This window comes from Delphinus delphis, chromosome 2 (genome assembly GCF_949987515.2).
Source record: "Delphinus delphis chromosome 2, mDelDel1.2, whole genome shotgun sequence".
In the NCBI taxonomy this organism is placed as follows: domain Eukaryota; kingdom Metazoa; phylum Chordata; class Mammalia; order Artiodactyla; family Delphinidae; genus Delphinus; species Delphinus delphis.
Window position 1 is genome coordinate 126844984 of NC_082684.1, and position 15267 is coordinate 126860250.

General features: G+C 38.2%; 1 protein-coding gene across 1 annotated transcript in view; it reads right to left on the reverse strand.

The window, feature by feature from the left end:
* Positions 1 to 1581: 1581 nt before the first annotated feature.
* ETFA (electron transfer flavoprotein subunit alpha) overlaps positions 1582 to 15267 on the reverse strand; it is an 85835-nt gene continuing 72149 nt past the window's right edge. Inside the window, exons 11-12 of the mRNA XM_060005552.1 lie at positions 13033 to 13113; positions 1582 to 1884 (exon numbers count right to left, since the gene is read on the reverse strand). Of these exons, the coding sequence (XP_059861535.1) occupies positions 1846 to 1884; positions 13033 to 13113 (120 nt within the window). The 3' untranslated portion in view covers positions 1582 to 1845. The remainder of the gene's footprint in view (positions 1885 to 13032; positions 13114 to 15267) is intronic.

Here is a 15267-nt window from a genome sequence, read left to right on the forward strand (position 1 = left end):
AGGACTTAAGGGGTTTAATATATTTCAAGTGTTAGAACGGTGCCTGACATATAGTAAGCGCCATATTTAATGCTATTATGATGGTGCTGAGTTGTACCCAGTAAATTAAGTGAACAGCTGCTTAGAGCTGGGGCAGGGCAGTCATGATAGGAGGGAGCCAAAAGGGAGAAAGACCAACCAGTTCAACCCTGAGGCTAGGAGCCACACAGAGATACCAGCTGGGATGGTCCTCCGTGAGCCAGCACACCCTATATATACTGAGGGTACCTCTGCAGCCATCACCTTTGCTGTCTCTCCTCTCCCCCAGTTACAGTGTCCAATAGGGATGAGGAGTAAAAGGAGAAGGCAATGAGCAAGGTTAGCTTTCTTCGGAAGAGCCCCAAAGACAGCAAAAAGATATGAGAACTACTTTTGCAAGGGTGATTCAAACTGTGTGGCCTTGGACAAGTCACTTTACCTCCTTCACTTCTTCTCTGTGCCTCAGTATCCCTATCTGTCCAAGAGGTATGAACCTGATGATCATTCAGCTCTGCATTCTAGGATTCTACAGTTCTAGCAGAGCATCACTTTGATGCTCCTCTCATCTCATTAAAAGAAGGCAGAAATGCCAGTGTTTCACAGCAAATGATTATGACACATCAAAAAGGGTTCACCTAGTCAGTCCCAGGCTGGCCACACAAAGGGACTGGCTGGCCCCTCTGCTCCCTCCCCTTATGTATCACTAGTCACTTCCCATCTCTTCCCTGCCATTTTCCTTGTCAACTACTATACCTTCTGCAGATTGGCTTCAGGGTGGCAGTTCTCTTCATTCAACTTGCCTACTGACTCCTGGCCTTTCTATGACCCCAGATACCTGCCCACGCCTTCCTGCAGGCTTGGCCAAAGCCTCACCAGCCTCTGTTCTGTGGGCTGCATTCAACCAGCTTCTGGCCTCTTGCGACACTCTCAACCTCAGCCATGCCCTAGGGCAGCAGAGGGAGAGTGCCAGTGCTCACCACACATGTGGCCAACTCACATACCTGGCTGCTTTCTAAGACAGCCCAAAGGAAGCCACCAGAAGGGCAAAAGAAAAGCCAGAGCATTCTCTGAGCAGGACTTTAAACATTTACAATAATATCAAACTATCTGTTAGCATAAGAGGCCATACTGTCTCAAAGCAGCCCCTCCTTCTCCACTTCCCTCTCCTTTATAGACACAAAGTCCTATCAGCTGACAAAACCTTAAAATGAAATGGAAAATTAAATTAACTTCAGCCAACTAAATATATTCAGCAGGTTCAGGTTTAAGTCAGGTCTGCTTTTGTCACATTAGCTATGATTTTCGGAAGACTGGAATATATTTAAGATAATATCCATGCTTTGTGGCCATGCTTTTTTAACTCTCAATTTGCCATTCCAGTTCCCTTATCTGTTACTAGATTATGTTGATTAGGCTGGTGGCAACATTCATGTTTACAATTTTGCCTAAAACACAGAGCCTTCCGTGAACAACACAGGCAAAGATAAAATAATAAATTAACTTTCACTCCTTTTTTTCAATTTTCTCTCTTCCTTTACAAAGATAGGCATATTTCTGGTAATACTTTTAAAGCTGTGAAAAGGCTTTATTATATATTTTATTACAGAACTAGAAAATTTCAAAAAATAACTGTGTGGAACCACAAATAATTAAAAAGAAACATAATAATAACCCCATAAAAAAGCATTCTGGCGCCTGTTAGAATTTTTCCTCAAATTACAAAATGTAGCTCTCCACGCTTTCCAATGATTGTTACGTTAGCCATGAATTTCTATTTCAGCTGAATATACTTTGATACAATTTTCCTTCTTAAGACATGGTCATGGCTCATTTTTTCTTCAATAGTTCTGTCATTTCAGGAACAACCTGCAAATTAAAAAAAAAAAAGTTATTAGCAACTTGAGTCTTCATTGTGATATGGTCACAGCTCCTTAAGAAGTAAAAAGAGGCCAAAAGAAACAATGTGAATCACTACAGAGGTACAAAGTGCCCCCTTCTCTCCCCCACCCAGGAACTCCCAGTTCACCCAGTCTCTCTTCCCATCCATGGGGAAACTATAAACCTTGGGAGGGAAAGGTCACCTGGGACACATGGCTGGTAGGGCCAAAGCCCACTCATGGCCTAGGAGCCTTTCTGACACAACCTCAAACCTCAGAAAGGCACCACAGGAAATAGGAAGTCCAACTTTTCTCTGTGCTGAGAATAGTGTGTGTGTATATATATATATATATATATATATATATATATATATTTTAACATCTTTATTGTAGTATAATTGCTTTACAATGGTGTGTTAGTTTCTGCTTTATAACAAAGTGAATCAGTTATACATATACATATGTTCCCATATCTCTTCCCTCTTGCGTCTCCCTCCCTCCCACCCTCCCTATCCCACCCCTCCAGGCGGTCACAAAGCACTGAGCTGATCTCCCTGTGCTATGCGGCTGCTTCCCACTAGCTATCTACCTTACGTTTGTTAGTGTATATACATCCATGCCTCTCTCTCGCCCTGTCACAGCTCACCCTTCCCCCTCCCCATATCCTCAAGTCTGTTCTCCAGTAGGTCTGTAATGAGGTGGATAGACCTAGAGTCTGTCATACAGAGTGAAGTAAGTCAGACAGAGAAAGACAAATACTGTATGCTAACACATATATATGGAATTTAAGGGAAAAAAATGTCATGAAGAACCTAGGGGTAAGACAGGAATAAAGACACAGACCAAATAGTGTATATTTGTTACCTTCGTGTTTTCTAGCATTCTTCCTTCCCTCACTGCATTCCTGCCCTTCCTTCAAAGTCCACACCAGAGTCTCTTGCTTAGTCATGACTCCTGTCAACCTCCTCTAGTACTTGTTTTCTCATTGTTCATTCATTCATTCATCATTCATTTAACAAACACTGTGGCTGTTGTTCCTCAGCATATGTTACTATCTTCTGGCACATAAAAATGAGCTGCATGCTGAACATTACCCATCATCACTCTTTATTAAAATCAAGGCCTTGTGCTGATGCAGTGGCTGGTCAGCAGACGCAGTAAGAAACCACAGTGAGGGAAACTGACCGAGCTGGCTCCCACCTTAAAAAGGATTAATTACTAACCCTTGGTCTTGGCAGTTTAGTGGCTGCAACTGGAGCTTTTGGCATGGAGCTGCTTTGTAACAGCCTGGACAACAGAGGAGGGCTACATGTGGGGACTGCAGGGGAATGTCACACAGAGCCCACCTGAAAACTAGCTGAGCCACTCATGTAAAATATCAATTACTCAGTCTTCCAAGGGGCTGTCGACTGCCCTAGCTCACAAAGATCCCAGCTGAACTCGCCACTGATGAATATAGCCTCTCAATTATTTAAGAGAGCTACATTTCCATTAGGTGGAAATAATGTGTTCGTACAAAATTTATTAAGGAAATTGTTGACATGTTGTTCCTTCCGAATGTCACTTTGTCTCCAGACTATTAAAAGGCCCATGTTTACCATGGAGCCAGGAGGCATTAGCTCAGGGGCAGCATTAAGTGCTGGCACCACTTCTCCCAGCTTTTCTCGGTGGAGAGACCATGAGCTTATGCCAGTCATACAGATGACATGCTAAATGAGCTTCATGTGGGACCTACGTGTTTCATGAAAAATAGGCTAGAGCCCAACTTCTTTTAAATAAAACATTAATTTGGTTTAGAACACAGTTTTTAAAAACCTTACAGAATGTCCCCCTGCCACGGTCCCCAAAAAAGAGTCGAAGGGTCTCTCTCTCTCCATCCTCTACATCCTTTTTATTAGATCAACCTCAGACTTTCCAAGCATACCACACAATGCCTTAGTTAGGAAAAAGAACATGTCAACTCAGTTTACTGAGTATCTGATGGTCTTAGCACACTGAAGGATCTGGATTCTTATTTTTATTCTATTTTAGATACTACAGAGGCAGTTCCCTATTCAGTAAGACCAAATGAGAGTGAATTTATGTTTAAAATATGATAATCTACTGATATAAGTCACAGCACAACTATATTTCACTCATTTACCTAGTATTTCCTCAGGATAAGCACTATGGGAGATAAAGAAGTTCAGGCCTGATTCCTGGCCATGAGGAGTTCCACTCACTATTTGGAGAGAAGAGCCAGAGGCCTATGAACAACCCAATTAGAAATGTGCTCATCTTCCACTGTAATGTAAGAGGATGAGAAGAACAGCACTAAAAGCTCCAAATTCAGGAGTCCTGAGGAAAGTTGAGACTGGTGCAGACTAAGAAAAATCAGGACATTACCATGGAGAAGAAAAAGATACTGAGCAAAAAAATAAGGAGGCAAACAGATAAACATTGCAGGTTCCAGAGACAGTAAAGGGATTAGAATGACTCCAGTGAATGACTATGCTGGGAAGAGGTGAAAAAGGTTTAAAAAGACAGGAGATATGCCAAGTCTAATCAATGGGAACACAATAGTCTCTCCAACGGAGATGGACAACTGGATATCCACACATACAAAAGAATGATGTTGGATTGGACCTTCCCCTCACACCATGTACAAAAATTAATTCAACATGGATCCACAACCTAATTATAAGAGCGAAAACCATAAGACTCTTGGATCATGACAACAGATTCTTAGATATGACATCCAAAACATAAGCAACAAAAGAAAAAAAATAGATGAACTGGCCTTTATCAAAATTAAAACCTTTTGTCATCAAAGGACATTATCAAGAAAGTGAAAAGACAACCTACAAAATGGGAGAAAATATTTAGAAATCATATGTCTGACAAGGGTTTAACATCCAGAATATATGAAGAAACGTTACAACTCAACAACAAAAAGACAAACAATTCAATTAAAAAACGGACAAAGGACTTGGATAAACATTTCTCTAAAGAAGATATACAAATGGCCAAAAAGCACACATGAAAAATGCTCAATATCACTGGTCATCAGAAAAATGCAAATCAAAACCACAATGAGATACCACTTCACAACCGTTATTAGGATGGCTATAATAAAAGACAATAACAAGTGTCAGCCAGTGTATGGAGAAACTGGGGCCCTTGTATATTATTTGGTAGGAATGTAAAATGAGGCAGCCACTTTGTAAAACGGTCTGACAGTTCTTCAAAATGTTAAACATAGAGTTATAAAGTAAACCAGCAATTCCATTCCTAGATATATATCCAAACAAGATGAATCAGTGCACAAAAACTCATACATGAATGCTCATGGCAGCATTATTTACAACAGACAAAACATGGAAACAACTCAAAAGTCTATCAACTGATGAATGGATAAACAGATTGTGGCATATCCATATAATGGCTATTACTTGGCAATAAAAAGGAATAAAGTGCTGATACATGCTAGAACATGGTGAACCTTTAAAACATTATGCTAAGAATCCAGCCACAAAAGACCATATTACATGATTCTATATCCAAGACTGGCAAATCTACAGAGACACAAAGTAGATTAGCTGTTGCCGGGGGCTGGGGAGAATGTGAATAGGGAGTGGCTGCTAATGGGTATGGGGTTTCCGCTCAGTGTGATGAAGATGTTCCAGAATTAGACAGTAGTGATGGCTGCATAACTCTGTGAATATACTAAAAAAAAAAACCCCACTGAACTGTACATTTTAAAAGTGTAAATTTTACAGTATATGAATTACATCTCAGTAAAGCTATTATATTAAGACAAAAACAAAGACCCCAAACTACCAGTCAGGTGGTGCCCTCTGCCCTATCACTCTAACGCTGATTATGATATTTACCATTTATTAAGCACCTACTATGTAAATGTATGGTAGGAAATACAAACAGGTAGGCTAATATTTAACACAGACTATACTAGGTGCAGTATAATCTCATTTAATTCTCATTACAAGGTAGTATAATATTTATATTATCTATGAGAAAGCTTATATTCAGAGAGATTAAATAACTTGGCTAAGATAATTTAATTAGTATGTGCCCAAGACAGAATATGAAACAAAGCTCATAATTACCATACCATGTTATTTCTGTCATATGAAGAAAAAAAAAATTTGTCCTAACTCATATGATTGTTGAAGGGTAAAGTGAAAGGATGAATATAAGAAAATAAAATGTTATGCATATACATTTTTACTCCAGACATGATGAAATTTGGTGGACACAGTATCCCTTAGAGAATTATTAGTCTAACAGCTATATACACTTGTTATGTGTGATACAGTTTGAAATTTTTAATTTTTAAACAAAAATTTGATCTAAAAAAGCCCTTTTTATACAGCTATTATTTGACTTATGATGTTAAGATCATAATCCCAAATAGATAATAATTTTCATTCATCATTTGCATACTTGTATTTTTCAAGTTGTTATACCTTTAAATATTTGATTTTTAAAGAGAGGGTGGCTCCAGTGAGAAGTATATTCACTGAGCCACCCTGTCTCTTCTTCTGTCAGAATTACTATAATATTCATCTGGAATCATTCTGATTTCAACTGAGAAAACAATTTGATTTCTATCTAGTTCTGCCTTGGCTGCTAGTCTGTCAAAGATGTGGTTCTATTTACTGCAACTTATCTAAGGTACAGGACTAGCGGTGAACCACCCAGCTGTGGTACCTGATGAGCTGGAAAGGCAGAGTGATGAGAAAACGAACAGAATCAGGAGCCTGGCTTAGTTGTGCCAATAACTTGCTGAGCAGCTTCTCCAAATCACATCTCTCTGGGACACAGACAACTTAAGAAGAACACACCCTGCATGTTACTCATATAGTAATAAATGGGAGGCCGCAACTCAAGCAGAATTTTTAGTATCTTCTTTACTAGTTTTTCCCCAAACTGCATTTTTAAGGACTGATTTTCTCACAAAGGCATATATAACTGTACTTCAGAACTTCTGAGCCGCATGAGATAGACACTACCGTAATTCTAGCTAAAGGCAAATAAAAATTATGTCTTACTCCAAATAGTCTCCCTATAGTCAAATGTGGACTTCTTAAGGGATGGAAGATGATACTCCAAGCAAATGGCAGCCAAAAGAAAGTGTAGCTACACTCATATCAGACAAAAAGACTTCAAGATAAAAAAATTAACAAGAGACAAATTGGACAATGTATAATGAAAAAGGGGACAGCTCATAAGAAGACACAACTTATTAACATATATGCACCTAACAGAGGAACACCAAAATATATAAAACAACTATTAACAGACCTACAGGGAGAAATTGACAGCAACACAGTAATAGTAGGAGATCCTACTTACATCAACCAATAGATAATTCAGACAGAAAGTCAATAAGGAAAGAGCAGCCTTAAATGAAACGTCAGATCTGATTTGATAGATTTGTACAGAACAGGCCATCCAAATGCAGCAGAATACACATTCTTCTCAAGTGCACATGGAGTTTTCTCAAGGATAGGCCATATGTTGGAACACAAAACAACTCTCAATACATTTAAGAAGACTGAAATCATATCAAGCATCTTTTCTGATCATAATGGTATGAATCTAGAAATCAACTACAAGAAGAAAGATAGAAAAATATCATAAAAATGTGGAGAATGAACAACATGCTACTGAACAACTGTTGGGCCAATGAGGAAATCAAAGGAGAAATAAAAAATTACCTGAACACAAAAGAAAATGAAAATATGACATACCCAAATCTATGGGATGGAGCAAAAGCAGTACTGAGAGGGAAGCTTATAGCAACACAGGCCTACTTCAAGAAACAAGAAAAATCTCAAATAAACAATCTACCCTCACACCTAAAGGAACCAGAAAAAGAACAAACAAAGCCCAAAGTCAGTAGAAGGAAGGAAATAATAAAGATCAGAGCAGAAATAAATGAAATAGAGACTAAAATATGATAGAGAAGATCAGTGAAACTAAGAGCTGATTCTTTGAAAAGATAAACAAAATTGACAAACTATTAGCTAGACTCACCAAGAAAAAAGAAGGCTCTGATAAATAAAATCAACAAAAGAGGAGAAATAACAATGGGTACCACAGAAATGCGAAGGATTATAAGAGAATATTATGAACATATGCTAACAAACTGGACAGTCTAGAAGAAATGGACAAATTCTTAGAATCATACTACTTTTCAAGACTAAATCATGAAAAATAGAGAATGTGAATAGACCAGTCCCTAGTACAGAGACTGAAACAGTAATAAAAAGCTCCCCAGAAAACAAAAGTTCAGAACCAGATGGCCTCACAGGTGAATTCTACTAAATATTCAAAGAAGATTTAACACCCACCCTTCTCAAACTATTCCAAAAAACTGAAGAGGGAACGTTTCCTAACTCATTTTATGAGGCCAACATCATCCTGATACCAAACCCAGACACAGAAAACATAAAAAAAGAAAATTACAGACCAATCTCTCTGATGAATATAGATGAAAAAATCCTCAACAAAGTATTAGCAAACCAAATACAACAATACATTAGAAGGATAACACACCATGATCAAGTGAGATTTATTCCAGGAATGCAAGGATGGTTCAACATCTGCAAATCAATTAACGTGACACACAACATTAACAAAATGAGGGACAAAAACCATATGATCATCTCAACAGATGCAGAAAAAGCACTTGACAAGATTCAACATCCATTTATGGTAAAATCTCTCAATAAAGTGGGTGCAGAAAGAATGTACTTCAACATAGTAAAGGTCATATGTATCAAACCCACTAACATCACACTCAGTGGTGAAAAACCAAGTTATCCCTCTAAAATCAGGAACAAGACAAGGATGCCCACTCTCACCACTCTTATTCAACATAGTACTGGAAGTCCTAGCCAGAGCATTTAGGCAAGAAAAAGAAATAAAAGGCATCCAAATTGGAAAGGAAGGAGTAAAAATGTCACTATTTGTGGATGACATAATTTGATATATAGAAAACCCTAAAGATTCCACCAAAAAACTATTAGAAGTAATAAATGAATACAGCAAAGCTTCAGGGTACAAAATCAACACACAAAAATCTGCTGCGTTTCTACATACTGCCAATGAACTAGCAGAGAGAAATTAAGACAACAATCCTGTTTACAATCACAACAAAAAGTATAAAATACCCAGTAATATATTTAACCAAGGAAGTGAAATACCTGTACAATGAAAACTGTAAGACATTGTTGAAAGAAACTGAAGAAGACATAAATAAATGAAAAGATATTCCATGCTCAGAGACTGGAAGAATTAACACTGTTAAAATGTTGATACTGCCCAAAGCAATCTACAGATTCAATGCAATCCCTATCAAAATCCCAAGGACATTTTTCACAGAAATAGAACAAAAAATTCTAAAGTTTACATGGAACATAAAAGCCCCCCCAAAACAAAAGCAATCCTGAGGAAAAAGAACAAAGCTGGAGGTATCCCATGTTCTGATTTCAAACTATATAACAAAGCCATAGTAATCAAAACAGCATGGTATTGGCACAAAAACAGATACACAGATCAGTGGAAGACAATAGAGAGCCCAGAAATAAACCCACACATATATAGAAAATTAATTTATAATGAAGGAACAAAGAACATACAATGGAGAAAGAACAGTCTCTTCAATAAATGGTGCTGGGAAAACTGGACAGCCACAGGCAAAAAAATGAAAATAGACCATGCCCCACACAAAATCAATTCAAAATGGATCAAAGACTTGAATGTAAGACCTGAAACCGTAGTAGTACTCCTAGAAGAAAACATAGGCAGTATGCTCTTTGATATTAGTCTTAGCAACATCTTTCCAGATATGTCTCCTCAGGCAAGGCAAACAAAAGCAAAAAATAAACAAATGGCAAACTAAAAAGCTTCTGCATGACAAAGGAAATCATTGATAAAATGGAAAGACAACCTATGAAACAAGAGAAGATATCTGCAAATCATATATCCAATAAGGGGTTAATATCCAAAATATGTAAAGCGCTCATACACCTCAACAACAACAAAACAAACACCCTCATTAAAGAATGGGCAGAGGAGCTGAATAGACATTTTTCCAAAGAAGACATATGGATGGCCAACAGGCACATGAAAAGATGTTCAACATCACAAATTATTAGGAACTTGCAAATCAAAACCTCATTTCTGTTAGAATGACTATTATCAAAAAGGCAAGAAATAACAAGTGTTGCTGAGGAAGTGGAGAAAAGGGAACCCTCCTGCACTGCTGGTGGGAATGTAAATTGGTGCAGCCACTATGGAAAAAAGCATGGAGATTCCCCCCAAAATTAAGAATAGAACTACCACATGAACCAGCTATCCCACTCCTGGGTATTTATCCGAAGAATACAAAAACACTAACTTGAAAAGATATACCGGTATTTAAAATGACCCATATACAAGGACCTACTGCATTGCACAGGGAACTCTGCTCAATGTTATGTGGCAGCCTGGATGGGAGGGAACTTTGGGGGAGAATGGATACATGTATATGTATGGCTGAGTTGCTTTGCTGTGCACCTGAAACTATCACAACATTGTTAATCGGCTATACTCCAATATAAAACAAAAAGTTTTTAAAAATTTTAAAAGAAGAAAAGATATATGGGGACTCCTGAGTTCACTGCAGTATATTTACAATAGCCAAGATAGGGAAACAACCTAAGTGGCCATCAAACAGTGAATGGATAAAGAAGATGTGATGTATACATATACAATGGGATACTATTCATCCATAAAAAGGATGAAATCTTGCCATTTATGACAACATGGATGGACCTTGATGGTATTATGCTAAGGAAATAAATCAGAAGGAGAAAGACAATTTCACTCATGTGGAATATACCCCCCCCCACCAAAACAAAGTAAATGAACACACCAAATAAAAACAAACACATAGAATCAGAGAACAGAATAGTGGTTACCAGAGGGGAAGGGGCTTGGGGGAGGGTGCAATGAGTAAAGGGGATCAACGGTATGGTGATAGGTGGAAACTAAATTTTTGGTGGTCAGCATGCTGTAGGGTATACAGAAGTAGAAATATGAAACTTATATAAACTTATATAATTACTGAAACTTATATAATGTTATAAAACTATGTTATCTCAATAAAAAAATTTTTCAAAAAATTTTTAAAAGTGCGCTTCTTAAAACACCAAAAATAGCTTGAGAATCTCAGGTTGGAAATCAGCTGACTGGATGATCTTTGAGGTCCCTTTCCACTTTTACTGTCCTAGGACTCTGAATGAGATATCTCTTTGATCATGTGCATGCGCACAAACACACACACACACATACAATACAGATACATACACTCTCTCATGTTAATGCACAATGTGTGGGACACCACTGCATCTACCATTGCTACAAAGATAGCAATGATATCCTGCCTTGAGGCAGGAGCATCTTTGTAGCAATGATAGATGCAATGGTGTCCCACACAGTATGAACATCACAAATTTCTGACTGTCTAACACTTCATTCTTTTATCCAGTAAGCCCCGCATGTAAGTAGCAATACATAGTACATAAGCAGACAGAATAACATAACTTAAAATAAACAAAATTACTTATAGATTTACTCAAATATTCTCGAGGAAAAATAAAAGGTAACTACAGTAGATGCCTGTCTGAAAACATATCAACATGATACATGGTTAAGGTTCAGAAAGTGTTTGCTTTCATTTTTAAATTAAAAGGTCTTTATCCCTTTATCTGTATCTCACTGGAACTAAATGCTTTCTACTTGAACAAAGGTATTATTATACAGAAATACAAAAACATTTATCTTTTTCATACTAACTTTTCCTCCCACTGGGATATCTTGGTCAAATGACTGCCACTACTGTTTGTTCTTACATAGTTGGGCCAGGTCACAGGAGCAGCTAACCTACCTAAACCCTAAATTTCAGATACAGAACCCCAGGATCACAGAAGAGGGGGTGTATTTTTCCCATGCAATATACAGGCTCTTTTGGGAGGGGGGAGGTTCCATGGGGAAAGCTGCCCTATGCTAACCCAGGACAATAGCCCCAATTATAGTCTCTCCATGAAGTCTGGACCATTACTGAATAATTCTGAGCATTTGAAGGGCCCATCTTTCACTGAGCATGAACACACACTTCAAAATACAGATGTGCTCTCTAAGTGTACTCATTAGTTCATCTGGATCATAAACAGTGCTGGAGAAGCCATGGTAATGGGCCAATCCTCTTGCTGGGGAGACCACCCCTGGCTCTGTTCTCAGGTTGCAGCCTCTCCATTAAGGCCCACAGTAGCTCATTATACTTCTATGTGAGGGGTTCCTCACTCCAGTAAACCCAGGGTTGGATGCTACTTTCAGAGCCTCAATTCCTGCATGAGTGATTTCTGCACAAGGTGACCTGGAAGCCAGTAGACAGGCCCTGAGGGACAAAAAGAGGCCAGACCATGCATAAGCTATGACCTTTAAATGTGGCCAAATGAATATCAGGTGCTCAACAATATCACTAAAGTAATTCTCTCACGGAGAGGGCAAATACAGGGGTGGTAGCAGGGTAGAAGGAACACTCAAAAAAACGAAGAGTGCGAGGAGTGGGAAATAAGTGTCCTTCTCTACAGCTGTCACTGTTAGGAAGGCCTGTGACTCTCAAACACAGCAAGCAGAGCATACTTGCTGAGTAGATAAAGTGGACTTGAGTGCCCACTCATCCCATGAAAAGCTATAGCATCACTAGTAAATCTCTGAATGAGGGGTTATGATGTGAATTTCTTTAAGGTACCTGCCAAATATGGTTCTAGGTTATAATTACTTGAGTCATTTCACACTGTATACTAACTTGGCATATGAGATGCCAAGAGCCATGTGGATATTTGAAAGACAATATGGACTTCTTAAAGGGAAAGTTATAATGCTCTATATAAACATCATATATTAAGCAGAACAACTCTTCACTTTAAGTAGTTCAAAACTGCGTATATTAACATATACATACACAGACAGACACAGATACACAAACACAATGTTTTCCTATAATAGCTTCCTTCCTGACCAACTCCTGGAGGTTGTTGGATGACAACCTAGATAACAGCCATCACTCTCAAGGCCAACTTACCTTAAATAAATCTGCAACTATTCCATAATCTGCCACTTGAAAAATTGGAGCTTCTGGGTCTTTGTTAATAGCCACAATTGTCTGTGAAACAAAAAGAAAGAGTTTGGCCTTTATAAGAAAACATACCACACAGATTGATGGTTCTATTCTAACTTCCCTAACAAATTTGTATTCTTAAAAATGTCTACCATATAAGATTAGTTTGATTAATGTATGCCAATATTGTAAGTTTAGAAATTTCTGGATTGGAACATAACAAGATTATCTCCCACCCCCACCACTAGCCCACTGCAGTATTAAAAAGGTTTTAAATTATTATTTTTTAAAGTTATTTTTTTACTTATAAAAATAAATGTTTTAGGTAAGTAACAAATCAGAGGAGAGGATTCTGGGAAGACAGCCAACTAGGAAGCACTGGGAATCTGTCTCCTCACGTACACTACAACTGAACTGGCAGAATCTTTCTAATGTAACCATTTTGGAACTTTGGAATCTATTAAAGGTTTGCAACTTCCAGGGGAAGACTTGCATGGTAAACTGTAGCTCTTAGCAAAATAGTTGCTACCCACCCCCCAACTCCCAGCCCTAGTGGCAGGTAGCTGTGCACATGTTCCTGGGGCAGCTTTCACACAGCTTACAGGAGCCAGAGTGGGCAAAAAGGACGCTGTTCTCCAAATATTGAGGATCTGTGCTTTGATCATGGAATGCTGCTTCTGATCACAAAGGTGCAAAGAGGACAGTGGCTACTGCTGTTGTACCTTAACCATCATTGTTCATGCCTTCCCCCTCCCGTCAAAGTTATTTCCAGGAGATTTAAAGGATCAGTGCTCTTCATTTTTCTTTTTCCCCTTTTGGGAGCCAGACATTAAAGCCTAGGACATTGAAAAGCAAATACATATCAGGAGAAAACTACAAAGTGACCACACATGCCCAGGGAAAGGCACAGGCTCTGAAAAGACCCAAGAAGACAGTATTATACCTCAGGTAAATACGTGGCACAGAGACAGCCTACAACAGTCAAAAAAACAAGAACAATAATAAGCAAAAACAATAACCAAAAACCCAGCAAACCTGGGGAAAAAGGAGAACCTGATTTCCAGAGATACCACATTATTAGATTCAAGCGTCCAGTTTTCAACAAAAAAAATCACAAGGCATACAAAGAAACAAAAAAGTATGGCCTATTCAAAGGAAAAAAAAAAAATCAACAGAAACTGTTCCTGAAAAAGACCTGATGGCAGATCTACTAGACGAAGACTTTAAAACAGTCATCTTACAGATGCTAAAAGAACTAAAGGAAGATGAGGAGAAGGTCAAGAAAACAATGTGTGAACAAAATGGAAATAGTGATAAAGAGAAAACCCAAAAAGAAACCAAGAAGACATTCTGGAACTGAAAAGTACAAAAACTGAAATGAAAAATTCACTAGAGGGATCCAAAGGCAGACTTGAGCATGCAGGAGAATGAATCAGCAAATTTGAAGACAGGATGATGGAAATTAACAAGCTTGAAGAACAGAAAGAAAAAAGATTTAAGAAAAGTGAACAGAGCCTAAGGCACCTGTGGACCACCGTTAAGAGGACCAAAATACCTACGGTGGGAGTCCCAGAAAGAGAAGAGAGAGAAGAGGGCAGAGAGAATATTTAAAGAAATAATGGCTGAATATTTAAAGAAATAATTTGATTAGAGATATGAATAGAAACAGCCAAGAAACTCAAAAAACTTCAAGTAAGATGAATTCAGAGATCCACACCAAGACACAAAATCACACTTTCAAAAGCTGAAGATAAAAAGAGAATCTTGAAATCAGAAAGAGAGAATTGTTTTGCTACACACAAGCAATCCTCAATAAGACTATCAGCAGATTTTCCATCACAAACTTTGGAGGCCAGAAGGTAGTGAGCTGATATATTCAAAGTGCTAAAAGAAAAAAACTGTCGACCAATAACCCTCTATCCATCAAAACTGTCCCTCCAGTGACTTTTGCAGAAATTGAAAAACTCATCCTAAAATTCATATGGACTCTCAAGGGACCCTAAATAGGGCCAATGAAATAGAAGAGGGAGCCCAGGAATAAACCCTCACATATATGGTCAAATGATTTTTGACAAGGGTGTCAAGATCATTCAATGGGGAAAGGATAGCCTTTTCAAAAATGGTGTTGGGAAAACTGGATATCCACATACAAATAAATGAAGTTTGCCCCTTACCTAACACTATATACAAAAACTAACT